The following is a 25,939-nucleotide window of genomic DNA, read 5'->3' on the forward strand; positions in this document are numbered from 1 at the left end:
TGTTGAACAGTGTAGGCCCCAGGACTGAGCCCTGGGGGACCCCACTATTTACATCCTGCCAGGTCGAGTACAACCTGTCCACCACCACTCTCTAGGTATGCCCCATCAGCCAATTTCTGACACATCCAACTGTGTAGGCATCAATGCCACGGTCGCTCAATTTATTAATGAGAATGGGGTGAGAGACAGTGTCAAAGGCCTTCTTAAAGTCCAGAAAGACTACATTCACGGCGATACCATCATCCAGGGATTTAGTTACCTGGTCATAAAAGGCCATCAGGTTGGTCTGGCAGGACCTTACTTTGATGAACCCATGTTGATGACCCCTGGGCATGATTTCCCAAGCGTAAGACCCTGACAAGACACTTGTTAAGCTGGTGTCAAAGCTGCTTTGTTAGGAGATGCATAAGTATTAGCCCACATATTTACAAAGAACTCGCTCTTGAGTGTATATATCTATGAAATAGCTCTATATTAAAATAAAACATGTAATATAGATTCAGTCTATTTCACTCACTCACTCACTCACTCACTCGAGAGAGAGAGAGAGTTCTTTTTAAACTGGAATGACTGAAAAAACATCATGGCTGTTTTCCTTAGACATATATTCAGAAAGGTTCAGTCCGTTTTCTTTCAGACTATTGAGTACGTGCAAATTCTCATTGACAATGCCATATTTCCATTTATTAGTTGTGTGGTATTTAAATTTGTGCTGATTGAGAACTATGGAGGGAAGGGGGAGGGTAAGGTAATTTCCAAATTGGTCTGATCTGAAGACCAACTTAAAAGTGATATTGAGAGGGTAGGGAGCCATGCATAATGTTCTCTGTTTTGTTACCATGCCCCCTCAATATTTGTCCCTCATCTAGATTACATTTACCTGTTGGAATCTGGGGTTTTTTTAACCCATCAAGGAGCTCAGCTCTGAAAGGCAGCTGCATTCGTTTAAGTCTGTTTGCAGGAATGAAGATCTTAGATTGTTAATTATTTAGGGCCCAGATTGTGTTCAGTAAGTAGTTCTGCAATCTGGCACAATTGGGCCCTGATCCTGAGAGAAACGAGCTAGTACCAAAATACATCTAATAAAGTAAATTGACATGAGCTTTCTTAGACTGCAGCCTTTTGCTTCAGGGTGTCACTTAAACTCATGAAAGCAAAGGAATTGATAATTAAGAGGTTACTTTAGTCTCTTTAGCTGATCCTTAGTTGCTTAAGGGTTGCTAAGATCTTTTGTCAACAGACAGTAGGATCTGTAAAATACAGGCATGGCAGAGCTAAGTAGCAGCTGCCACTTGTAATTCTTCCTTCCAGCTCTGGAATAGGCACCACGTTAGTTTAACGTATGTAATTTTAGTAAGTTTTCTGCACACAAGCTAAATAATGTAGTTGAAAGGATGTACTTCTTATTGCTACTGATTGTCATCAATAAGTATCTTTGTTATTTAAAGCTTTGTAAAACGCTTTCTGCTTGCAAGGCTTCACACATTCTAACAAACCTGAAAATTAAATTGAAGAAAAAGAAAGCAAATGTGCACCTACCTTGCCAAAAGTTTTATGGTCAAAATAAGAGTTGAAATTCAGATTATTCTACCCACATTAGCAAGCGTTTCTTGAGCTGTTTCTTGGGATGAAACTAGCCGTCAGCATATAGCAAATGGACTGGAAGATAGCAATTTTTTTTAAAAAGAGTGAACCTGCTACTAAAATGAAATGTATTTTGGTGCTCTACTTAAAAGATGAAACCACAAGAGATGACACACTTCCTTTCTGCAGCAACTGTACCGTGACACGTTAGGCATTGGGGGGGCGGGAACCCAATCTTGCCCAAATTAGCTCTCAGAACAACAGGAAACAGCATAGAAAAAAATCTCTGCTTTTAGGGCAGAAAAACCTATATTTGTTACCTTATGCCCAGACGGTGTGCCCCAAGTAAAATAGAAAGTAGGGTTTCCAGTGCAATCGCAATTGTTTAACTTTTGCATTTAGCTTTAAAAAAACCCCAAAAACTTGCATTGCATTCGTGTCATTTCTGCTTTTATGCTACTCCTCATTTGTTGGAAAATATCAGTGGTAGCATTGAGCTATTGTAGACACATAAATGTATCAGTTTTTTCACCATCTGCTATTGAGTTTGATTTCAATTTTGGTTAAAGCAACATGCAGTATGCCTAGTGTTCAGAAATCTTGGGATTTTTATGTGGGAGGAGGTTGTCATTTCACAAAGGTGCGAAGCAGCAATTTTGCATAAAAGGAATGCAAATGTTTAGATTTTATTTTTAATTGGATGGAAAAATGGTTTCAGAAGACCAAACGGGCATAGAAGCTTTATTCATCAGGGGGCTCCTGTTGGACATCCCTGATTAATCACTAAAGTGCAGCGTTCTACCTTACAGCAAAGAGGAGATCCAAGTAACAAGCCCTTCAAGAGGAACTTGTAAGAGAAAGGCAGTAGATCCTTAATTCAGACAGCACTGCTATAATAAATAACCTTTTTCATGTTTCAGCATAGGTGGGATTTGAAAGTGTAGAAGAATAAATGAATTGAGATCCAAACTACAGATGTGTCATACAGTTTTCAGGTAGCTGATATGCCAGTTCCTCTCCAGCATATGTTGTTGTTTTTCCTTCCTTCATTTGAGAAATTGAACAGAGCTTCTTCATCATGTCTTCCTGGAGTTGCTTGGCTATACAGTAACCTCTTTCACAATGAAAAGTGGATGAAAAAAGGGGTGAAAAGTGTCATCCTTCTATTCATTTTCTTGCAAAGTAAAACTGGTTCTAATGTTCAGTGTAATGTAGATGAGCTAAGGGTGAATGGCAATGGATGTTGTTTGCCTATTGCCTGCCCAGTCACTGCAGATCCATTATCATTGGTTTGGAAGATATGGTGTCTGTAGGGCTAGCTACAAACTTACCCTGAAGTCCTGGTTAAAGAAATGATGGCACATTTTGTGTAAAATACATTTTCCTTTTTTTGTAGGTTCAAGACGGGTCAAATCAATGGCGACCTACTGATATACCACGTCCTGCTAACTTTGAAGCCATACTATGCTAAGCCATATGAGATTGTAGTGGACCTCACTCATGCGGGCCCCAGCAATCGGTTTAAAACAGACTTCCTTTCCAAGTGGTTTGTAGTTTTTCCAGGCTTTGCTTATGAAAATGTCTCAGCAGTTTTTATTTACAACTGTAACTCCTGGGTCAGAGAATACACAAAATACCATGAAAGGCTTCTGACAGGCCTGAAGGGCAGCAAAAGGCTTATTTTCATAGACTCACCTGGGAAATTGGCAGAGCACATTGAACATGACCAGCAGAAGCTCCCAGCAGCTACCTTGGCTTTGGAAGAGGACCTGAAGGTTTTCCATAATGCACTCAAATTGGCCCACAAGGACACCAAAGTTTCTATTAAAGTAAGTGTAACTTTGCAATTCACCAGGAAGAGAGTTGTCTATCATCACATCTGCATATTGTTTTACTGTCTTGCTTTCATCAGCTCATAGGGAGAAAACATGACCAATAGTTAGCACATCACGTTGCTTGGTATGACTTTGTCATTAAAATTTCAGCCACTTTTCCTCTTTAAAAAGCAATGTCGTAATTGCCGATAAACAACAGGCATTGAATTATAGCCTGCTTTTTCTCTTTTTAAAGGTTGGGTCTACTGCTGTGCAGGTAACATCAGCAGAGCGAACAAGAGTCCTTGGCCAAACAGTGTTTCTGAATGACATTTACTATGCCTCTGAGATTGAGGAAATATGCCTGGTTGATGAGAACCAGTTCACCTTAACGATTGCCAACCAAGGCACACCACTTACCTTCATGCATCAGGAGTGCGAAGCCATCGTTCAGTCCATCATCCACATAAGGACTCGATGGGAGCTGTCGCAACCAGATTCCATTCCGCAGCATACGAAAATCCGTCCTAAGGATGTTCCTGGAACGCTTCTGAATATAGCACTGCTTAATCTGGGAAGCTCAGACCCAAGTTTGCGGTAGAGATCTCTTAAATTCATATGTACTTTGCTGAAAAAGAGGATTTGTTTCTGCTCCTTTACCAAGTGGTTTAAGCAAATGTAACTCCATGAGCATGCAATTTACCCTTTGGTAATAAGATTTTTTTCAAAAGCAAAACCAGTTTTTTGTATAGCTTCAGTTATTTTTTGCTAAGTTTTATTGTTTTTGATGCAAACTTTGTTTCTTTTGTTCCTCCTAAAATGCATTATATTTGCAACTCAGTAGTGGAATAAGCAGTATTACAGCTGGTTGGGAGTTTGTTACTTCTTGCCCAGTTTTCTCTCCATTGGAAGAGGTTGATTCTTCAAGATCAGGATGTTCCATGGAAGGACCCTTATTTTAATGAAGCTACCCTTTGTTGCTGAGTTTCCTATCAGGTTAGCTGCTCAGTAGCTTGGCAGCTTACCTGGTTGGTTAAATAGAGTCTCAGAATGACAGCTGTTCAGCAGCCCAGACAGGCGGGGTGGAGCCGAGGCTGTCACAGCTCTGGCTCCCTGTTTGCCTGGAAACCCCCAACTTCCTGAGCTGTGTGGCTCTCAGGCCTCCCAAGATTCAGGGTGGCTTGAGTAGCTCCGAAATGGTTTGAAAAAAGTTAAATGGAATGGCATTTTGAATTTTTCTAAACGCTATTTTGCAATCGCTATTAAGTGCAAAATTCTGATGGTTTTGGTTCTCTCCTAGTATTGCTTTACTCTGCTTATATTTCACTTGTATAAAGTGCACCTGTCTAAAATATAAGCATTTATACTTCACCTATATAAAAAAGGGAGACTTTCCAAGCTACAAAAGAGGCTATAAGGAAGTTATTTAGTATCACAGCTGGAAGAATTATTTGCATTCAGATATTTACATTGATTTTCATATTGGTCTGAAGAACCATTAACAGTTTCTTTCTCTTGGCAGTCATTTTAGAATGCTTCATCTGTCCTTCCTTCCCCCCCCCCCCCCCCCAAAAAAATATTTTGTGTCATTTTAATTACTTTATCTTAAAATAATGGAACATGGAGCCCTTCAGTGATGCTTTTTAAGTTTATCAGAGAGTGGTGAATGCAAGTGAGAGAGCGCTCATTCATTTTCCCAGATGCTGAAGCCTGTCTCCACAGTGCCCACAGGCTCTGCTAGAGGTTTAAGAGAGACAAAATTAAGTTCAGGATCCAAACACTGATTTTCTTATGTGGTGGAACCAGCCTAAATGTTAATGTTAATACCACTCTCATATTATTTGAATGTAGTTACTATGTACAAAATGTTAAGACTCATAAGAGAGCTACTTTAAAATGTAGTATTTATGTTTTGTTGCAGGTCCGCTGCCTATAATCTTCTGTGTGCCTTAACCTGTACCTTTAATTTAAAGATTGAGGGTCAGTTACTGGAAACTTCAGGTCTCTGTATCCCTGCCAACAACACCCTTTTTATTGTGTCTATTAGTAAAACCCTGGCAGCTAACGAGCCACACCTTACCTTAGAATTTTTGGAAGAGTGCATCTCTGGATTTAGCAAATCTAGTAAGTAATGCTTATTTTGTTTCATGTTAACAGTGAATTCCAAGGAGTTCAAGTTTAACGGGACTGTTACTGAGTTAATTAAACACTTAAGTTATTGAGTCAGTCCTTTAATGTAGTAGGCTTCAATTACAGGTTCATCCTACAGAAGCTGCAGGTGTTTTAAATTGAGTTTATCCATCCTTTGTGTGTGCTAATCAGCAGGTGAGGAAACGACGTGGAGCCAAGTGTTGTCATGAATCTGCTGTGGTGGAGAAGAAAACAAAGCTGATATGACTGCTTTCTCATGTTGTCTGAAACTGGTCCTCTCCTCTTTAATGGTCTAAGGTTTAAACATTCTTTAAGTTTTTTGATACTGAAATAAAGGTGTACAACTCCACAAGAGATTTTAAAGCACTGAAGCCAGTTAGTGGTTGTTTAGAGCAGGAGTGTCAAATTCACCTGGCCCCACATCCAACATGCGTCAGACCCCAGGGCACGTCGGGCCAGCATGGAGTGTATGCTGCCTGTGATGCTCAGGCTGGACCCAGCTCTGCATGCAGTCCTGGTACCAGCCCCGCATGCCACGTACACAACAAGCCCTGGGGCTGGCGTGTGCTGCGAACACTGTGCAGGGCTCCACAGGCCCCATAGCACATGCAGCACAGTGGACTGGCTTGGAGCGTGTGCTGCGTGCAGTGGCTTTCTGACCTGATGTAATCCAGACCAGCCCCGCAGCCAGGGAATGGAGCTAGTCTGGCAGGGCACTCCATGGCACTGGGTTGAGCCCATGCACTGCATATAGTGCCCAGGGCCAGAGTTGGAGTGTGGGTTTGGTTCAGCAGCCCATGGACCAGATCATACAGCTCCATGGACCAAGTGCCTGGTTTAGAGGCGTAAAGTTTTGTTGGAAACACTGTCATGTTTGTTACATTGTGTACAGTGACCATTTTGGTTGGGCCTGTGGTACGTAGTGTTATGAATTCCTCCAAAATATTTGCAGAACAAACCTCACAAAGTCTGAGGTCCATGTTAACGGTAAACGCTTCATTCTGGAAGAACGATGCCCAGAAGACATGGAGGTTTATCTTCTGATCGTATTAATATTCATATTTTAAAGGCATTATCTAAAACTTGAATACTGCTCCTGGTTTGAGGCGTCCTGTGCCTGCATGAGGAAGGGCTCAAAACTGTCTTTTTGGTTATAAAATTAATTTCTATTTTAGGTATTGAACTGAAGCACCTTTGCCTGGAGTACATGACACCCTGGTTATCAAATCTAGTCCGGTTCTGTAAACACAATGATGATGCCAAACGTCAGCGAGTCACTGCGATTCTGGATAAGCTTATAACAATGACAATAAATGAAAAGCAGATGTATCCTTCCATTCAAGCGAAGATATGGGGAAGCCTTGGACAGGTGCTGATACTGCAGAAATTCAGTATTGCTGTATTTAACATGAAATTGCCAGTGTTTAATCAGTTGAATAATAGTTGAGCTTTCATATACTTGTAGCCTTTACAGAGACTTAAAGATTAGGAAATACCTTGGATTTTATGTATTATAGTTCTTTAAAACTTCACCTAGGGAATGCAGGGTATTTCAAGGGTGTTACCACAGCAGAGGAATTCAGTGCAACCCTCCAATAATTAGATTTTATACTTGGAAAATGATCTACAAAACGATAAACGTTCTGTATATAGAATCTCATAAAGGGGAGGGGGGCTGTCTTAAATTCAGGGTTGACTTAGACTTAAATAAATACCGTAATTCTCCAAGTTCTACACCCTCCCACTGCTAAAGCAGGGAAAGTAGTGTCTGGGGAAGGTCAAGTGGCCTCCTTGCCTTCTGCCTCCTCCCACTTATTCCTCCTGCAGCCTTCCTGCCCCACCACCACCACTGACACCCCCGCATCTCCACCGCCCCAAAGCCTCTGCCCCTTGCCCCATCCTTCCTGTTAGATGCACTCAGGCTCTGGTCCCTCCTGGAGGACAGCATGTGGAAACTGAGCCCTTGCAGCAGTGTCAGCACTGCTGATTGGCCATGCAGGGGACGGAGTTTCCACATGCTCTGTGCCCTGGAGGGAACCCAGTCGACGCTGGAACCGAGCTACACCTGACAGTAAGGGAGAGAAAGGGAAGAAGCTGCAGAGGGCAAGCGGAGTTGGAGGGGGGAGGCATGTGTCTGCTGTGAATCTGGCTCCGGTCCTGACCTGGGCACAGAGCCAGAGTCAAAGCCACAGCAGCCACCTGCCCCTCTCCCCTGCACTTTGTATGCAAATCGAAGACAAGGGGCTTTTTTCTCCCTTCTGATTTGCGGGAAAGGATCTCATCTTAGATTTAAGTAAATACAGTAAAAATCTTAAGTAGGCCTTAAAAAATCCAATACCACTAATCATTTTTAAACCAGCAGAATTCAGCACTTCCCTTATATTCATAGAAGTATCCAAGGCCATCTCCCAGTCCAAATGGCCATTAGCCCAAGTACCTCTTCTGCCCCAGGACAGAAAAAGGTGGAGCAGAAAAACGTCTCACAGATGTGACATCCAGATAGATCATTTGAGCTAATGGAGGCCTGCTTTGCCCCCCATGAGTATACACACCTGCTTTTCTGCTTGGCTAGCAGTGGCCTTCCTGTTGACAACGCGAACACCTTCTCATTGCTTCTTCACTTCTCCGTTTTCATGCTTTTTTAATTTTCTCACTGAAAAATAAATGATACAACACAGCCTCTCGAAATTCCTTTACAATGTATGGCATGGAATTGTTGGGCCCCCTCTCCTGTTCGACTCACTCGAACCTCTAAACTCAGTACAGCTTGCAGTCCTAAATCGTGTCGCTACAAGTGCCATTCTTATTATGCCATTTCCAGTATGAAACTTGATTCAGACAAGTGTGAAGAATGTGGAATTAAAAGAGTGAAATCCTGGGTCTTGGGAGTTTTATCATCCAGGAGAACCAGGATTTCACCCAGGGAATGGAGTGGATTTTGGATCAGCAATCAGATATTGCATAGGGATGCATTCAATGTTAGTAATTGGTCTGGACAGTTAAAGAGAAACATTTTGGCATTACTTAACCATGTTAAATGTGGGTATAAGTTTTCTCAAAACTTGAATTCAGGCAAGATGCGAATTATGGTGTTGTGGACAGCTAAAGTGGTGCATAGCTACACTTTAAGCCACACTTTGCAGAAATATGATTTTACTTTTTTTAGATAAATTGATATACCTCAAATGCAATTTACATTAGAATCAGTACTTTACTGAACAACGTGGATTAAATGGGAAGGAAGATACAGCAAATGATGTAAACTAATTCCTCTTGCTCTCTGCCTTGCTGATAAGTGCACATACTTAAAACTCATGGCTGTAATGGAATTTGATGGAATTGCTCTTAATTCAGACTTGCAACTATTATTTGAAAGTAGGCATAATCTTTCTTAAGAAATCACTGAAACTGGTGTTCTGATTTGTAGCATATACATATCTTTAAGTATCACTTGTTTAATAGGTGAATTAATACAGACAAATGAAGCTTACTTCTGAATGACACTAATTTCTCCAACAGATAACTGATCTACTTGACGTAGTGCTAGACAGTTTCATCAAAACTAGTGCAACAGGGGGCTTAGGATCCATAAAAGCTGAAGTTATGGCAGATACAGCTGTAGCTCTGGCTTCTGGAAATGTGAAGCTGGTTTCAAGCAAAGTGAGTGCTTCCCTTCTTTACTGTCCCCTTAAATCTAGTTAATCTAATAACTGGTCTTTATACCAGGTCTAAGCAACAGCACGACGATACATTTTTTTTAATGTGTTTTTATCATCCAAATTATACTAAATTTAAATGTAATAGGATTTGACTGAAATTTTGAGCCCTGTTTTTTGCTTCAACTAAAAGAAAATGGTTGCTCCCTTTCAGGTAATTGGAAGGATGTGCAAAATAATCGACAAGACCTGCCTGTCTCCAACTCCTACATTAGAACAACACCTGATGTGGGATGATATTGCCATTCTAGCACGTTACATGCTGATGCTCTCCTTTAACAACTCTCTTGATGTGGCAGCACATCTCCCCTACCTCTTCCATGTAGTTACTTTGTTGGTGGCCACTGGTCCTCTTTCCCTTAGAGCTTCCACCCATGGCCTGGTCATCAACATCATTCATTCTCTGTGCACTTGTTCACAACTTCACTTCAGTGGTAAGTTCTTGCGAGATGTTATTTTACGTTGATTTCTACTTGTTTTAGCAAATGTTTCCCTGAGCTGTCATCTTCCCCTCATTTCTCCAAAGTCATTATGTATGAGGCTGAAGATGGGGTGGAGGTGTTGCATTTTCTCATTATACTGGTAAGGATTAATTCTAGCATAGTATTGGATCATAGATAAAAGCAGGGTTGGTCTACTGTGGGTGCAGTGGAGCATGTGGAAATTACCTGCTGTAACCAAAATCGCTTATGGAAGACCATTGTGAAACTAAAGCATTAGGCAGGATAACTTGCATACTTTTTTTTTCTGCATTTCAGAGATCCCAAGTTAAAAAATCAGAATCATCTAGGTTAAAACTCATTAGGAAGTATGACTTTTGTCATTTCTTATCACACTCGCGCACAGATTTAACATGCGTGTTAAACGGACCCTACTCCTTACTTAATCATACATGCTTATTTGCACTTACGGAGTGCTGTTTAAAGAATCTGAAAGCTCTTTACTGACAGTAAGGGAATAATCTTTGCATGAAGTCAGAGAGATAGCTGATGTTCCTAGTCTACTGGTGGGAGAAGTGAGGCGTGGTGAATTTAAAGACTAGGTATGCAGAAAAAAACTCAGTCTTGCAGCTTCCACTAATTAAATGACTTGGCTTATTGGCCTAAAACAGAATTTGTAAACCTTAATTGGCCTAAACCTGAGTTGCCAGGTACCATCTGCAAATGTATAAGCCAGCTATTTGCACTTTTTTATTTCTTAGAGTACATTTGAGAGAGACTTCAGGTAATCGTCTCCCCAGCTGAAGTGCCCACTGCTCATTTTTCAACATAACTCAGTCTCTGTGACCACCGTTTGAGATGCAGCAGACTTATTTTTCTAGTGGCATAAATGCAGGCCAGTAGCATGGGGGAAAAAATTAAAATGTGCACAAAAGCACGTGGTGTTATGGAGCTGGGAAGATGGTTCACTTCTAGCTCCTCACAAATAAGCGTTGGTTGTAAAAGTCTTTATAAATACATGGGATAGGATTTTCTGTATTAAATCTAATATATACCAACTTATTCAACAGAGGAGACCAAGCAAGTTTTGAGATTGAGCCTCACCGAGTTCTCGCTGCCCAAATTTTATTTGCTGTTTGGAATCAGCAAAGTGAAATCAGCAGCTGTCATAGCATTCCGATCCAGTTATCGAGATAGGTCGTTCTCTCCTGGTTCCTATGAGAGGGAGACATTTGCACTGACTTCCCTGGAAACAGTTACTGAAGCTTTGCTGGAGATCATGGAGGTATGACTTAAAAAGCAGTAAGATAAGACATTGTGCATAAAAAAGTCATAGTGCTACTTGTGCTATCAGGCTAGTGAGTGTTGTAGGATGGCTAGGTTTTGGAATAAGTACTCATTTAAGAAGCCCTTTTTTGAGAGAAACTACAGGTACATGCTTTAAATTGAAAGGTGCTTTTGATTAATGTTACACATACTCAAATAGTATTTCTTTTGTTTTAGGCTTGCATGAGAGATATTCCAACGTGCAAGTGGCTGGACCAGTGGACGGAGCTAGCACAGAAGTATGTTAGAGACTGCAAAATAACATAAAACTACCTATTTAGTACTTTAGCAATTCTTGCTTTTTTTTTTTCTTTTCTACACAGGCTGTTCGTTTATTCTGCAAAGAAACTTGTTTAATGTAGCACCCTTCTGTTTTTTGCACAGGTTTGCATTCCAGTATAATCCATCCCTCCAGCCAAGAGCGCTGGTTGTCTTTGGCTGTATCAGTAAACGAGTGTCCCATGGGCAGATAAAACAAATAATCCGAATTCTCAGCAAGGTATAGGATTTTTGTTGTCATCATTTATGTAACTCATAAAGTACTTAATCATTTTAAATTCTTGATTTGGCAGAAATTAAAGTATAGTAAGTTTTTTTAGGATAAAGTCTCGTGCAGAACAAGGAATAGGTGCGTAATAGGAAGTTCTTTTTTTTTTTTTGTAGCCACAGCTTTTATTTGGCCTGGACAAACATAATAGCACTGAATTTTATTTCCTCTGAATAATTTTATCCAATATTGCTACTTGTATGAAAAAATTGCATGCTTGGCTATTTGGTCTCTGTCTGAATTCAGGGCATTGACATGAGTTTGAATTTAGGAGGTCAGTATTTGAATGAATGTGAGGATGCCCTTGTTCAAATACTTAGCTGCATCTGCATCATTAGTGACTTCCTTTTCAAGTAAAGGAAGATATCATTTAACAGATGTTAAAAGCAGATAAAGAGAATTTGAATGAAAAGCTAACTGGAGAAAAGTTTCTCAAAACTATCCAGCTAACTTGAGTAAAGTCATCAGTGATATCAGAGGAGAAAGTAGACTGTTCAGTTGTGGGTGAGTAACAGCAAATATTAGTTGCCCTGGGGTATTTTATTGTTCTCCTGAAGCTCTGAACACTTGAAATTTACTTGAACAGTATCTGAAATAGTAGAAGTGCTCAATCCCACAGATAACATAGCTTCACTGCCCTTTAAATCAACCAATCTGCATCCTGACTTTTTTCTATGCACCATAAAATTGTTTTCAGTGAGACGTATATCACATCTGGTTCATTTTCAGCTCTAAAACTAGTTTAGAATTGTTAGAAACATCTCGCAACTAGAAGCTGCATTGAAAAATTGTTTGGCACTTTGGTCTTTGTACTTTTTTGTATAAAACGAGATCTAATTGTGTGTTCTGTTTTTTCTAAAAGGGACTTGAGAGCTGTTTAAAAGGCCCTGATAATTATAACAGCCAAGTTCTAATTGAAGCCACAGTTATAGCACTCACCAAGCTGCAGCCACTTCTTAATAAGGTAATTAACATGGGAGGGCTATAGCGTGTTAAATTTTCTTACAGAAAATGAAGAACATGTTCTCTAAATAAAAACTCTAAGCACGTATCTGGCCTGAAAAATAACTTCATAACTGAGGCTCTCACTGGCAATATTCCTGTTCCTTTACTCTCAAAGTAAGCCAGGTTTAAGGGCAGATACGAAACACTGCTCGTTTGTGTTTGTGAGCTTGTGTGACGTGGAATTACTGCTTAAAGAAGTGGGTACCGTGGTTAACAAATGGTCGTTTCTAATGTCTTTTTTAACAGTCATTAATGACTGTTAATGTCTAACAGACTTTTTTTAACATTCACGTATGTGACTGCTGGCACAGGTCTGCATCAAAGCTTGTAATAAGTATCAGTCTGATTTGACTTGAAATGTTTTGGCCATTTGTATACCTCTTTCAAGTTCATGACTTCTTCAGCACACACCGTGCGCATACAGTTATGAATCTCTTTAAAACTTTCCTTTGGAATTGTATTGGCGCACACTGCTTAAAAGGGGATGCATCTGAACATGGGGTGAGCTTCCTAAACCTCGAGATTATTAGAGGTGAATGTAGCTGGATAGAGTTTGTTTTGATTGCAAGTGAGTTTACTAATTAAATTTCCATTCATTAGTATTCCCTCCCCCCCCACACACACACACCTTGTTTATTTTATATACAAATGCAAGTATTCTCTCTGGTGATTTTCCTCTCTGATATTTCAAGTCCTGCCTTCTTGTAACTTTGTATAAGCAGCATTGTCTGAGCCATCTGGATGACATTTAAGTAGCACTTATAATTAGCAGTGGGTTCCAGCATCCACAGTTCTGCCATAGTACATTAGCCTTAGCTTCCTTTCCTAGTGTTGATATATCTTGAATGTCATCCAGATGGACTTAGTAGTAAGAGTTCGTACAAATACAAATGCTAGTAGTACTGTAACGGTAAGAGTTTGTGCTAAAGCCAGTGAAGGTCACATAGGCTTTAAACATTTGGTTCCATTTCATTTCACTTTAATTATCTACTCTGCCTCACTGAAATATGTGCCTAGTGACTTAATCCTAATCCTGCGAGCCCTCTATGCATGCCTCTCCATTCTGAAGGTGGTGTCGTGCAGGGAGGATCTGGATAGAGATCCCCAATATATTTGTCGTCAATGAGGAAGACCTATTCTTAATAAGAATGGCTGCGTTTGGGAGTCGTAGAATTTTTGTTGAATGCCACCTTTTTTTACTATGCCTTTCTGATTGGATAGCAAATGACCAGGTTAAATTTGCTGCAGTGCTGTGTGGTCTTTTTACAGAATCTATGTTTGATAACAAAGAGAAATGATTGCTGCCCAGGCTAGTGGAATGCAGTTGCTATATCCGTTTGAAATGTTTGTGATTCAAAGGGAGGGAAAGAATGGGAAAGCACTGGTCACGAGAGTGCTTCCAGCTGATTCTGTAGATGTGGGCCTTGGATGTGCAGATGCAGAGAGAATGCTCACAGGGACACAGTTTATTTTGTCCTCAGACTGGATGTGATTAAAGGGAGACACCACCATCAGACGTCAAAGATAGTTTAATAATGCAGGTCATATCCAAGATTACTGACCTGTATACATCTTTGTCATTTTTGTCACATTCTTCATTTACAGAAACAGATTTGAAATGAAAATCGTGGCAAATTTTTTTCCCCCCCTCTAGGACTCTCCTATGCACAAGGCTCTCTTCTGGGTGGCAATGGCAGTGCTGCAGCTAGATGAAGTTAACCTGTATTCTGCAGGTACAGCACTACTTGAACAGAATCTCCATACCTTAGATAGTCTTCGGGTATTCAATGACAAAGTAAGTGAGCTGTCCCTTATTAAACTCTGACTAACCTTTAATGTTTTGTGCATCTGTAGCTTGGACAGCAGCTGGATCAGATATTGGCTTCCTCACTGAGTGGTGGCATAGCAAGGAGTACTGAAGGGATGCCAAGTACTCTGACTTGCAGGAAATCAATTCCCAACATCTATGCAAACCTGCCTGTAATAAGAATCCTCCCATTAATGTTGATTTACATTTGTCCTCAAGTGTCACTTTGGGGTAAAAAGATATTCATTTAAGATAAAACACATTTTGCTTTCTTTTCCCCTTGTTGCTTAAATAATTCAGCTACTCTTTGACTTGGAGATAGCACACAGCTGCAGCAAATCCTTTCTGACCTCCAGAAGAAGAAAAAAAACTCCCAACTTAAAGGTGAAACAGTATTGCTGAGAATCTCTCTAGACTGGCATCTAGAAATGTTAGTCTTACAGTAAAGGTATCATTTGTGTGTTCCCATGGAAGCTGCTTTTTTTTTTCCTATTATGATGTCTATATTTTTGCCAAGAGTTTAGTAGTATGAGTAATCTGCAATTGAGTGCTTTTGTGCACTACTTTTTTCTTAACAGAGTCCGGAAGAAGTGTTCATGGAAATCAGGAGACCATTGGAATGGCACTGCAAACAGATGGATCATTTTGTAGGACTCAATTTCAACTCTAACTTTAACTTTGCACTAGTGGGGCACCTTCTAAAAGGTAGGACTAGAAAACTTGTACATTGCATGTCACAGTCTAAGTTTACTTAAAAATAAATCTAAGAATAAAGGTGAAATTCTGGCTCTGTTAATTTTTTTTGCAAATGGTTCTCGTTCCTGTCAATATAAAAGGACTTCTTCACCTTGCCTGGTGTGAAATGTTCTGGAGAGAAAGCAGAGTTCAAGCTTATAAACAAAAATTATAGTGTTACTTGGAAGCAATTTTTTCCAAATGCTGGACTCACAAAACAGATGCAAAATTGAACGTGCGTTGACTAAAGGAAGCTTTGCAGAAGTGTGAAAGCCAGTTACCAAAGTGCTTTAGGATAAATAATACAAAGTTGATTTATAATAGTACAGTCTAGAAACATGACCGAATATGTGGTTTTGTTTGTTTGTTCTCTTTTGTGCTACTTCCTGTTAAAAACTTCTTTTTCATTTTTATTTAGACTCTATTTCAGGCTTCTTTTCTTTCTGGCAGATAGTTACCATGTTAGAGGAATTTAAATAAATATTTAGTTATGTGGGCACACTTTGATTTTTTTTTAATTGAATGCATGATTTCTGCTAGTCTAGTGATTGTTTCCTGTATATATGACATATTTATAAAAGCTTTATAAATAATAGGCATTATCCATTAAATGGTTAATATTTGGTTTCTTCTTAAAATGGTTTTGTTAGGATACAGACATCCTTCTCCTATGATTGTAGCAAGGACAGTAAGGATTTTACACACACTACTCTCTCTGGTTAACAAACACAGGAACTGTGACAAGTTCGAAGTGAATACCCAGAGCGTGGCTTATCTAGCAGGTAAAGAAGAAAACCCTTTTATACTTCATAGTTGCATAGTAGTTTGGGGTCAGAAGGGACCTGAACAGATCATCTAGTCTGACCCCCCCACCAGTGGTAAGAGCACACGCTGGGATCACACAACCCCAGACAGGTGTTCGTCCAACCTATTTTTGAATTTACCCAAGGTAGGAGCGAGGACCACCTCCCTAGGAAGTTGGTTCCAGATCCTAGCCACCCTAACAGTGAAATAGTGTCTCCAATCTCTAATCTGAACCTGTTCTCCAGCAGCTTCTGGCCATTGTTCCTCATCACCCCAGGTGCTGCTGGGGTGGAATAGGGCCCTTCCTATTTGCTGCTGATCTCCCCTAATGAATTTGTAGGCAGCCACCAAATCCCCCCTCAGCCTCCCCTTGCGGAGGCTGAACAGGTTTGGGTCCCTCAGCCCCTCTTCATAGGGCTTGCCCTGTTGCCCTCCAACCAAGCGGGTGGCCCTCCTCTGAACCCTCTCAAGGCAGGCCACAAACTTCTTAAAGTGCGGTGCCCAGAACTGGACGCAGTACCCCAATTGTGGCCTGACCAGTGTCGCATAGAGGGGGAATATCACCTCTCTGAACTGGCTTGCAATGCATCTTTGGATGCACAACAAGGTGCGGTTGGCTGCAGTCTGGCGTTGGAGGCTCACGTTCATCTTGGAGTCGATAATGACTCCAAGAACCCTTTCCATCTCTGTGCTGTCAAGGGGGGAGCTCCCCAGCTTGTATGTATGCTGTGGATTCCTTCTCCCCAGGTGCAGCACCCTGCATTTATCTACACTGAAGCCCATCCTATTGCCATCCGCCCATTTCTGTAGTCTGTCTAAATCTAATTGCAACCTAAAGACTTCCAGGGATACTGACTCCACACCATCTCTGGTTAACCTGTTCCAATGCTTAATACCCCACCTAAATTTCCCTTGATGCAGTTTAAAACCGTTGTTCCTTATCCGGCACCTTTTGATTTCAATAGAATAAGAGTGTTATCAGATCACTCCTTGGTCTTCTCTTCTCCAGACTAAATAATCCCAGTTCTTTCAACCTTTCCTCATGTTTCTCACACCTTTAATCATCTTTGTTGCTGTCCGCTGGACTGTTTCTAATCTGTCCACATCTTTCTTGAATTATAGTTTCCAAAACTGAACATGGTACTACATGCAAGGCCTTACCAGCTTGGACAGGACAGGAGAATCACTTCCCTTAGGATCATAGGAAAGTAGGGCTGGAAGAGACCTCATGAGATCGTCTAGGCCAATCCCCTGCTCAAAGCAGAATTGTCCTGACTGCACCATCCTAGTCAAGTGTTTGTCCAACCTGCACTTGAAAATTTCCAAGAATCTGCAAAGACTGGGTATTAAAGAGTCACATGGCAATTTTGGACATTCAGAGTAAAAGTACCTTGGTACTTCTCTCAAAGCTCATTAAGAAGGAAAATATTTAGATAAAACGTAATTTGCATTTCTTGGGCTGCTGTGAAAATATAGTATATCTTCTTAAAGTTAAATATCCCTTCCTAGTGCCCCAGCTCTTTAAAATGTTGCTGTCTTTGAAAACTGGCATGCCCTTTCTTCTCGTTCTTAGCTCTGCTGACAGTATCTGAGGAAGTTCGAAGTCGCTGCAGTTTAAAACACAGGAAATCTCTCTTGCTGACAGATGTTTCAATGGAAAATGTTCCTATGGATACATATCCCATACATCACAGTGACACCAGCTATAGGTCAGTTTGTCTCATTTCATTTAAGTTACAGCAAGTACCTAAATTTCAGTCTCTGTTTCATTAAGGGGTTATTAAAGGAAATGAGTAAAATGTTTAAAATTAGAACCAGCGTTCCCACCGACAGCTTAGTTTTCAACTGTGCATTTAATGCTTTTACACCCAGGCACTTCTTAAGCTTTATGATCCAGATCTGCAGAGGTGTGTAGATGCCCAACTCCCATAAATTTCAAGTGAATAAGGTTCCTCCTTTGTGAATCAGTGTGCTTTGTGAGAGCCTGGGCTTTGTCCTGACCTTTCTCTCCAGGCCTATACTTCACCCTAATCCTTCTTTTTAGGTGTTTTTTGAATCATCATTATTTAATGATAACTTGCGGCTGTCCATCATTGGAATGATCCGTGTATGTAGCAATATCACTATTGCCTGGGACAGGGTAGGATGAAAGGTCTGCCTGTGGGTTGCACAGCCAACAGAATTTTAATTTAAAAATGAGGTCTAAATCCTGATTGACCAGTGAAAGAGAAAAGTCTGCTAAGTAATTTTCTCATGGGCTAGCTTTTACGTTTTGTTTTCTTTTTCTTTATGTATTATCTTACTGCCTCAGAACGCTATACTTTCAGAACTTTGCAACCAGAGTGGTTGCATTACCTTAACATACAAGCATTTCAGTTGTGAATGGTTTATATTCAAATCTGTTCAGTTCTGGTTTTTTTAAAAAAGACACTTTTTCCACCCTTTCAGGACACTAAAAGAAAATCAACCATGGTCTTCTCCAAAGGGATCAGACAGACATCTTGCTGCCAGTTACCCCACAGCAGGACAGATTAGCCCTCGAACACGAAAATCCATGAGCTTGGATATGGGGCAGCCTTCACAAGCTAACACTAAAAAACTTCTGGGTTAGTAACACTAAATTCCTTGGCTTATCTGCAAACTGAGGTAAAATCTTCATGGGAGATCCAGTAACATGTATTCTGGCGTTGTTAAAAACAGTCGTATCTTTCCCTGTGGGCACATGCCCAACACCTGCAAAATGCCCAATTAAAGATCTTTGTCTAGTCCACTAGAACTAAGACTCTCCCTTTTGCCAACTTCCACTCCTCTCCTCTGGGTAGGCAGCCAGGAGAAACAGGTCAATCCCAACCTTTTTTAAAAGCATTTTGGAGATTTGTGTTTTATTTTATGTTAAAATGGTTGAAATATTGAAGATAGAAACAAAATTTAGTAAGTGCCGTCAGCCTAAAATCTCAGACTTACAGCTCCTTAACTTGTTTGGTTTATAGATGGTCTTAACTGCACAGACACAACAACCAAAAAAAAGTTTTTCTCTGATGGTATACTGCATCAGACCTGTCGTGTTACACGCATCTGGGTGTCAAATTTTTTACCAGATGGCAAGAAAGGAGCAGCACACAACCAACACCTGAGACAACTATCATTCTAAATAAATCGGTTACTAGTATAACCTTGTAGTTAGCCAAGAATTCAAAAGATTTGATGATGATGCCAAGTTGTTAGTGTTACTGCATCCAGAGCTCATGTTTCCATCAGTGATGATTGACTTCTCCTAGATCATTAGCTTGATTAAGTAAGTTCCCATACTTTCAGGAAGAGGCTTTACTTTTTCTTAAGGACAGAAGGTAGGGTAACAACCTGGTTCTTCAGATGTTATGCCATGTTGTAAGTTGTCGCCTATGAAAGCTCATGCTCCTCTGAATCAGTGTGGTGCTTCCTTGCCCTACCTTCTGCCTGACTTCAGACTAACACAGCTACTCATCTCTCTGTTCCTAATGAAAGGTCTCTGCATCTCAGAGGATGCTAAAACCCACCCCAGCTTCTTCTCATGTATTCTGGGTAGGCTAGTAACTCCTAGATCAGAAAAAAAGAGTGCCCTATTGTCCCAGTGCATATGACTGGTTTTGATTTCATATTGTGGTAACTTGTTTTTAGGTACAAGGAAAAGTTTTGACCACTTGATATCAGACACAAAGGCTCCTAAAAGGCAAGAAATGGAATCTGGAACCACTACACCGCCCAAGATGAGGAGAGTAGCTGAAAATGACTATGAAATTGGTGAGAATGCAAGACTAACATTTTTAGAATGCAGTTATATATAGATGCACACACTGTTCATTGCCGTGAGCCAAGGGTTATTGTAAAATTCAGTACTCATTTACATAGGCTTAACAAAGCAAATACATCTGTCTAACAAAACAAAGCCACTTTGAAAGCTTCCAACTTTCTGAAGCCCTGGCAGTTGACGTTCATCTTGGAAACTCTGAGTAAGAGGCAGCGCTAAATCATAAAATATAACCAAATGAAATCAGATGAACCAGATCATGCCTTCTATATTTTTATAACCTCTGAATGTAGGGTTTTACACACACAGCTGTATGGCCTACTGCATACAGCCTCAGAGACACCGGACCTGGGTTCTGTTCTCATCCCTGCCTTTGTTTTGACCTTGTACACGTTGCTTAAGTTCCTTGTACTTGTTTTCCCTTTTTGTGAAACAGATATTTACCTATAGATGAAAAGTGCTGTTTGACAGCTTGGTATTGTTAGAAGGTATTACAGTATGCCTGCCTCAGTAGGAGTTGCGTAATTGTGGGTAATCCAAAGCTGTGTCAAATGAAGTTACGTGGCTGAATTTGAACAAATGGTATATGGTTCTTCCTTATCTCTTTTTGGTTTTCGTTTCCCCCCTACCTCTACCTCGGTCTGCTGTGCTCTAATTTGTCTAAATTTTCTTTTTCCGGCAGAAACCCAGAGAATATCACCACAACAGCACCCACATCTTCGGAAAGTTTCTGTGTCTGAGTCAAATGTCCTCCTAGATGAAGAGGTTCTTACTGATCCAAAAATTCAAGCCTTGCTGCTTACAGTCCTTGTAAGTAGCACAGTTTCTATCTGCTAAACATATTTTTTATGCTTTATGCATATGGTTCACTACAGTTTACTATGTGCTGATTGATCAAAATCTGTCCCTTATGTGTAAGAAGCACACTATTTCGCTATAATGCCAAGATTAGGGATTGAAACCTGTAGATGAAGGGCCGGATCCAGCCTGTAGAGCTGTTTTATCCTGGCCTGTGGAACCAGGGGGCGTTGCCAGCATTCCTGTTGTGCTCTGTCTCCTCTTGCTGCTGACTGTATGTGGTCTCTCAGGCTGCAGCCCAGGACATGTGTAATGCACAGTGGCCCCAGTCCAGCAGTGGTGGTGGCCCCAGTTAAGCGGAAGCAGAGAGAGCAGCTCCAGCCCTTGTTTTGGGCCAGGTGGCAGCTGCAGTTGTGGCTTCATCTCTGGGTTGGGGCTGGAGCCAGAGCTGCAGCAGCTGTTTCCTGGTGCTCAAATCCAAGATGAGACGCTCTTCTCTTCACGCCCCCCATGTTGAATGGGGTGGGAAACCTAGTCTTGGATTGGGGAAGTTATGGTATTCAAGGTTTATGTGTATGCATCTTTTTGCAGTGTCCTACCATTGCTTTACTTGTAGAACACGAGAACCACAAAACAAAATCATGATTCTAATAATAAGGGACTAGAATGGGTGTCTTATTTAAATAAAAAAGTTAAGGAACAAAAATTGCTGGAATTTGATCAAATTGGGTTTTAAACTTGTCTGAGCCTAGTGTGAGGGTTCACCACTTGCTCCACTGCCACCACTTTCCCTGTCACAGTGGGTGGGCACTGGGGACACATTTCAAACGACCCCCCAATAATTAGATTACGTGCATGGCAAATTATAACAATATTCATAATTGTCCATGTATAGAACCTAATTATGGGGGGCTTCTTCAAGATGTGTGCTTAAAATTTTTTATCTCATTGAAACTCTTGCAAGTTTTAATAAATCTCATTTTTAAAATTGGTTGAACAATATTTGTCAAAGTTGTCTCCAAATGAGGTAAACTGTTCACTTGTTTTCAGGAGAACAGGTGTATAATTATGGCAAGCTCTGCTTGTTTTGCCATACGTAGTCATACATATTGAATAATTTGACCCCCAGGTCAAATATCTGTGTGATCATCTATTGTAATGCTGTTAATGAGAAGGCAGCGCTGCAACATTTAGAATCTTTCTTTTAAAAATTAACTATGAATAGAAGCTCTCTGATTATTTCTTTTTTCTTTTTTTCTTCACGCTGCCCCCCTTTGTGTTATTGCAGGCAACCTTAGTAAAGTACACTACAGACGAATTTGACCAGCGAATTCTTTACGAGTATTTAGCAGAAGCCAGTGTTGTCTTCCCAAAGGTCTTTCCAGTTGTGTAAGTATCTAAAACTCGATTTAATATAATATTTTTTACATCTAGCAGCCAAGTTCAAATCCAGCCAAGACCTGTAGGTGCTGAAGGCTGGTCCCTTTTAGTGATCCATGTATTGTAGTATTGTTATCAGAAAAGTATTTTTTGAGTTGTAAACAGCTGATGCTATTGGTACTAATAAGCAGTTTTGGTGATGGTTTCCACAGAGAGACCAAAGGCCAGGGAACTTGAATTATCACCTGTTGCAGTCTTTCACAGTAGTCACTTTTTCACAGTATTGGAGACGCGTGCGTTGATGCTGACCATACCTCACAGTTTTCCATTTGAGTTAATGGGCCCTTAGCTTCTTCCAGACTTTACCCCAAGCTTCCAGCATTCAGTGCAGCTATTAGAGACAACCGAGCTGCTAAATTATCTGTATTTGCTACCTAAGAAGTATCCATTTTCATTTAAATTTCAGGGCTTAAGTTTACATAGGCACAGTGCATTAGTCCAGGGGTCTGCAGCATTTTTAGGCAGACTGCCAAAAGCACCCCAGCCTTGACTTGTAAGTTGTTGGTATGCCAGGGACAGATGATGGAGCAGCCAAGGGGCCCGATCCTTGTTGTGGTATCACGGCTCTGGCTCCTTCCCTGCCATCTGCCTCAAGGTGTCCATGCACCCACTGCCACCAATAAGCTGGGCCAGAGCTCTGCAGCCCCCAGTGCAGCAGCTTGCAGTGTCCCACTGCCTGCTGTGAGCAGCCCAGGCTCTGTGCCAAGCAGCAGGGGCCTGCCCAGAGCTTAGGCTGGCTGTGGCAAGCAGCTAGGAGGCTGCAAGCAGCTGCACTGAGGTCTGCGGAGCCCCAGCCTGACTCATTGCTGACTGTGGGTGCGCACTTGCCTCCAGGAGGATGGTCGGGATGCTGCGAGGAACCTGACACTTGTTGTGGCAGCACAGTTCTGAACCTTTGCCTGCCATACACCCGAGAGCATGTGCCAAGCAACATGCCTTTGCGTGCCACACTGGCAAGTGTGCTGGGGGTTGCCAGCCTCTGCATTAGTTAGTTATTACGAAATAAACCATTATACTTTATTGCTTAAGTTATTTTTTTTTCCCCACCCAGCAAGTAAACAATATTTTCAGGTGTTTAAGTCACCTGTCAAAACAAATATTTAAAATATGGGCCAAGTTTAGTTCCTTCTATTTAGTTACACATACAGAGTGTTTACTTAGTGTATTTGATGAGTTAAGACTAGTATCGTTTGTGTGGAACCTGTGACGTTTAGGAGAACCAGTGTAATGTGTGTCTGTTTTCTCAGTTTAACTGTGCATATTCTAGAAAGGACGTTACATCTGCCTGTGTGTGTGTTTCACGAGACAGGTTGAAGGCAAATGAGTTTTACAAGTTGGGGAAATCAGGGCTGTCAGCAATCAGCACCCCGTACTGCCAGAAGTAAGGATGGAGTGAATTGTTCCCTACCCCATAGTGGGAATCCCTCCAGGCTCTGAAAGGGCTGAAGTGGGGAAAGCTTCACTGCTTGTACTAAAACCTGGGCAGCGATAGGTTGTTTTTTTTTGGTGGATGAATCATGGAGTGGAGTTTCCAGCACTAGTTTTTCCATCCTCTGTTATATGCACATATGCTAACTTTACTGTCACTAAAGATGCAAGACATGTTATTGTATGAGATATACACAACAAGTGTGTTAAAGTTGGCATTTTTTTGTGCAGCCTGAGACAGAGTAGCCAGCACCTCTGAAGCTCCTTTGACAATCACAGCCTCAAAGCCTGCAGTTTGGGTCATTCATTTGATCAGCATTTTTCAGTTGAAGTTCAAATATTTGTTTTTCTGCATTTTAAAATAATTTGTTAAATGCTAATGAAAGAAAAAAGGGTTACATGGTTTGTTGTCTATGACCAGAATTTTCAGGAATGCCTGCATGACTTCCGGGAGCATATCTCAGGGAAAGCCCTAAGAATGGTACTGTGCCCCCTCCATCACTTGGGCACTTTTGAAAATCCCACCACAACAGTTTTGTTAAATGAACCTAGTCCATTATCTAACTTCAGTTTAATAGGCAACATTAAAACTGCTGTTTTTTTTAGGCACAATTTATTGGACTCCAAGATCAATACACTTTTGTCGCTGTGCCAAGATCCAAATTTGTTGAATCCAATTCATGGGATAGTTCAGAGTGTTGTCTACCATGAAGAGTCTCCACCTCAATACCAAACTTCTTATCTACAAAGTAAATATTGTTCTACTTTTTCTTTTTTTTAAACCCCTCTGTACTTATATGTCAGAAAGGTAGTTGGTATTTTACTTTTACAAATACATCTGGTTGAAGACTACTACTGCCTTAGCAAAACAGTTAGACCCAGAATTAGATTTTTTTTCCCTTCGTTTCACAGATACAGTTACCAAAAATGTAGTCAGTTGTTTAAAAAACAGTTCACTGTTAAAGGGTTAAAGTAAAAAATGACATTCTGTCAATGTTAAGAGTATTGGGCCAGCCGCGTGTATGAACAGTAAGTGAAATGAACTAAAAATACATTGAAACCCAGTAATCTAGTGGATCCAAATGTATGTTAAAGTTATCATTTTAAAGAGCCTCCATATTTCCATTATCAAGGGTGACTTGAGGCTCTTTGTGCCTAAACTCCTTTTTAAATATGACCTTTAGCCTAAGTCTCAATCATTTAGACTGACTGAAAGTTCATTATTCTTGAAAATGAAGTTTAGGTTTGTCTCCTTGCTCTTTTGCAAATGTTACTCATGCTTAAGACAGAACATGACAGTGTCCCCTTCCAAATATGAGTTTTTGGATTCAGCTGTTATACTTAAGATGTATACGTAATAAAAAACCTCAATAGTTTTATAGTTCAGATATTAAACACATAATTTGGATATTAGATTCTGGAAGGTTTTATTATATTTGCCTCATGGTATTTTATGTCAACACGTAAGCAAGTGAACGATTCTATATATTTCCTAATTTTTTTTCTTGTGGAGTGTGTGTGTGTGTGTGTGTACATGTGAACACTCCATAAGAAACAAATTTGGAAATATTCGAATCAATCACTTGGATTTGCTTACATGTGCATGTGTGCATGCACACACATACGTGTCTGTGTGTGTGTGAAAGGCCTATGCTGCAGTGGTAATGTTATTTGTTGTAACAGGTTTTGGATTTAACGGGTTGTGGAGGTTTGCTGGACCGTTTTCTAAGGTAAGAATGAGAGGGTGAGATCCTGAGCATCTTGCTTTTATTTTTTGTACAGAGCACTGTAGTGTAAAAAAAAAATAATGTTGATAAAAGAGAGAATTAACCCACTGGGCTTAGGTTTATAGTTGAAGCATTAAATATCACTCTGGCTCACTTCACAAATCTTGAAAGATTCAATAAGTAGGTGGTAAAAATATAGTGGATACCTACTGTCAAATTATCTGTATCAAGTGAAACAAGTCAAGTAGGTAAATACCCCCTTGCAGTAGTTCCCGGCTCATTAAAGGGCATCTTGACGAATGGTCTTATTCAACACATCTCTAGTTTATTAAATGTATTTCATGGCTGTACAGTGACGAGGAAATCGATACAGCAGTAAATATATAAAGATAAATTTCACATTATACATGGAATACATTAGCCACTTGAATACCGACCATCCATACCACAGTTTGTTCTATCAGATCAGTGTAACACGATGTCTTGATTGAGTAGTGTTCTGGATGTTAGGCTCAAAGGTACAGGTAATGATTTTCATAATTCATTCTTCAGAGTTAGCCACAGCGGTTCATCTTGACAAGGACATTTCAAAATGAGTGCTTACCACCTGCCAATGAAGTATTTCATGTTGCTCAGATTGTTCCTACAGGTCACCTTTAGTGTTTACATTAGTTTAGTTCCAGGTTAATTTTGAAGTGTGTCCTCACAGGCGTCCACATAAAGGGCTTAAAAGTATTTTATAGATAAAAGTTTAGCCCCCAAAAATATTTAAAGGCAAAACTCTTATTTTTAGAAGTAGAAAATAACAGAGTGAACAGATCTGTTTTTTC

General features: G+C 40.5%; 2 protein-coding genes across 4 annotated transcripts in view; one reads left to right on the forward strand and one right to left on the reverse strand.

The window, feature by feature from the left end:
* The window catches only part of EVI2A (ecotropic viral integration site 2A), a 5,269-nt gene extending 3,535 nt beyond the window's left edge, over positions 1-1,734 (reverse strand). Inside the window, exon 1 of the mRNA XM_019545601.1 lies at positions 1,540-1,734. The gene's annotated coding sequence lies outside the window, so the exon portion shown is untranslated. The remainder of the gene's footprint in view (positions 1-1,539) is intronic.
* The window catches only part of NF1 (neurofibromin 1), a 141,073-nt gene that overhangs the window by 100,832 nt on the left and 14,302 nt on the right, over positions 1-25,939 (forward strand). For all 3 annotated transcript variants that reach the window (XM_019545599.1, XM_019545597.1, XM_019545598.1), the window contains 20 exons: positions 2,981-3,413; positions 3,655-3,995; positions 5,320-5,522; positions 6,725-6,918; positions 9,069-9,209; positions 9,420-9,699; positions 10,776-10,990; positions 11,209-11,270; positions 11,416-11,530; positions 12,441-12,542; positions 14,238-14,378; positions 14,969-15,095; positions 15,776-15,907; positions 17,503-17,638; positions 18,378-18,535; positions 19,587-19,709; positions 20,399-20,526; positions 21,803-21,903; positions 23,989-24,131; positions 25,066-25,112. In XM_019545599.1, the coding sequence (XP_019401144.1) occupies positions 2,981-3,413; positions 3,655-3,995; positions 5,320-5,522; positions 6,725-6,918; positions 9,069-9,209; positions 9,420-9,699; positions 10,776-10,990; positions 11,209-11,270; positions 11,416-11,530; positions 12,441-12,542; positions 14,238-14,378; positions 14,969-15,095; positions 15,776-15,907; positions 17,503-17,638; positions 18,378-18,535; positions 19,587-19,709; positions 20,399-20,526; positions 21,803-21,903; positions 23,989-24,131; positions 25,066-25,112 (3,322 nt within the window). The remainder of the gene's footprint in view (positions 1-2,980; positions 3,414-3,654; positions 3,996-5,319; positions 5,523-6,724; positions 6,919-9,068; positions 9,210-9,419; positions 9,700-10,775; positions 10,991-11,208; positions 11,271-11,415; positions 11,531-12,440; positions 12,543-14,237; positions 14,379-14,968; positions 15,096-15,775; positions 15,908-17,502; positions 17,639-18,377; positions 18,536-19,586; positions 19,710-20,398; positions 20,527-21,802; positions 21,904-23,988; positions 24,132-25,065; positions 25,113-25,939) is intronic.

This window comes from Crocodylus porosus, unplaced genomic scaffold (assembly GCF_001723895.1).
Source record: "Crocodylus porosus isolate Cpor-Errol unplaced genomic scaffold, CroPor_comp1, whole genome shotgun sequence".
NCBI lineage: Eukaryota > Metazoa > Chordata > Crocodylia > Crocodylidae > Crocodylus > Crocodylus porosus.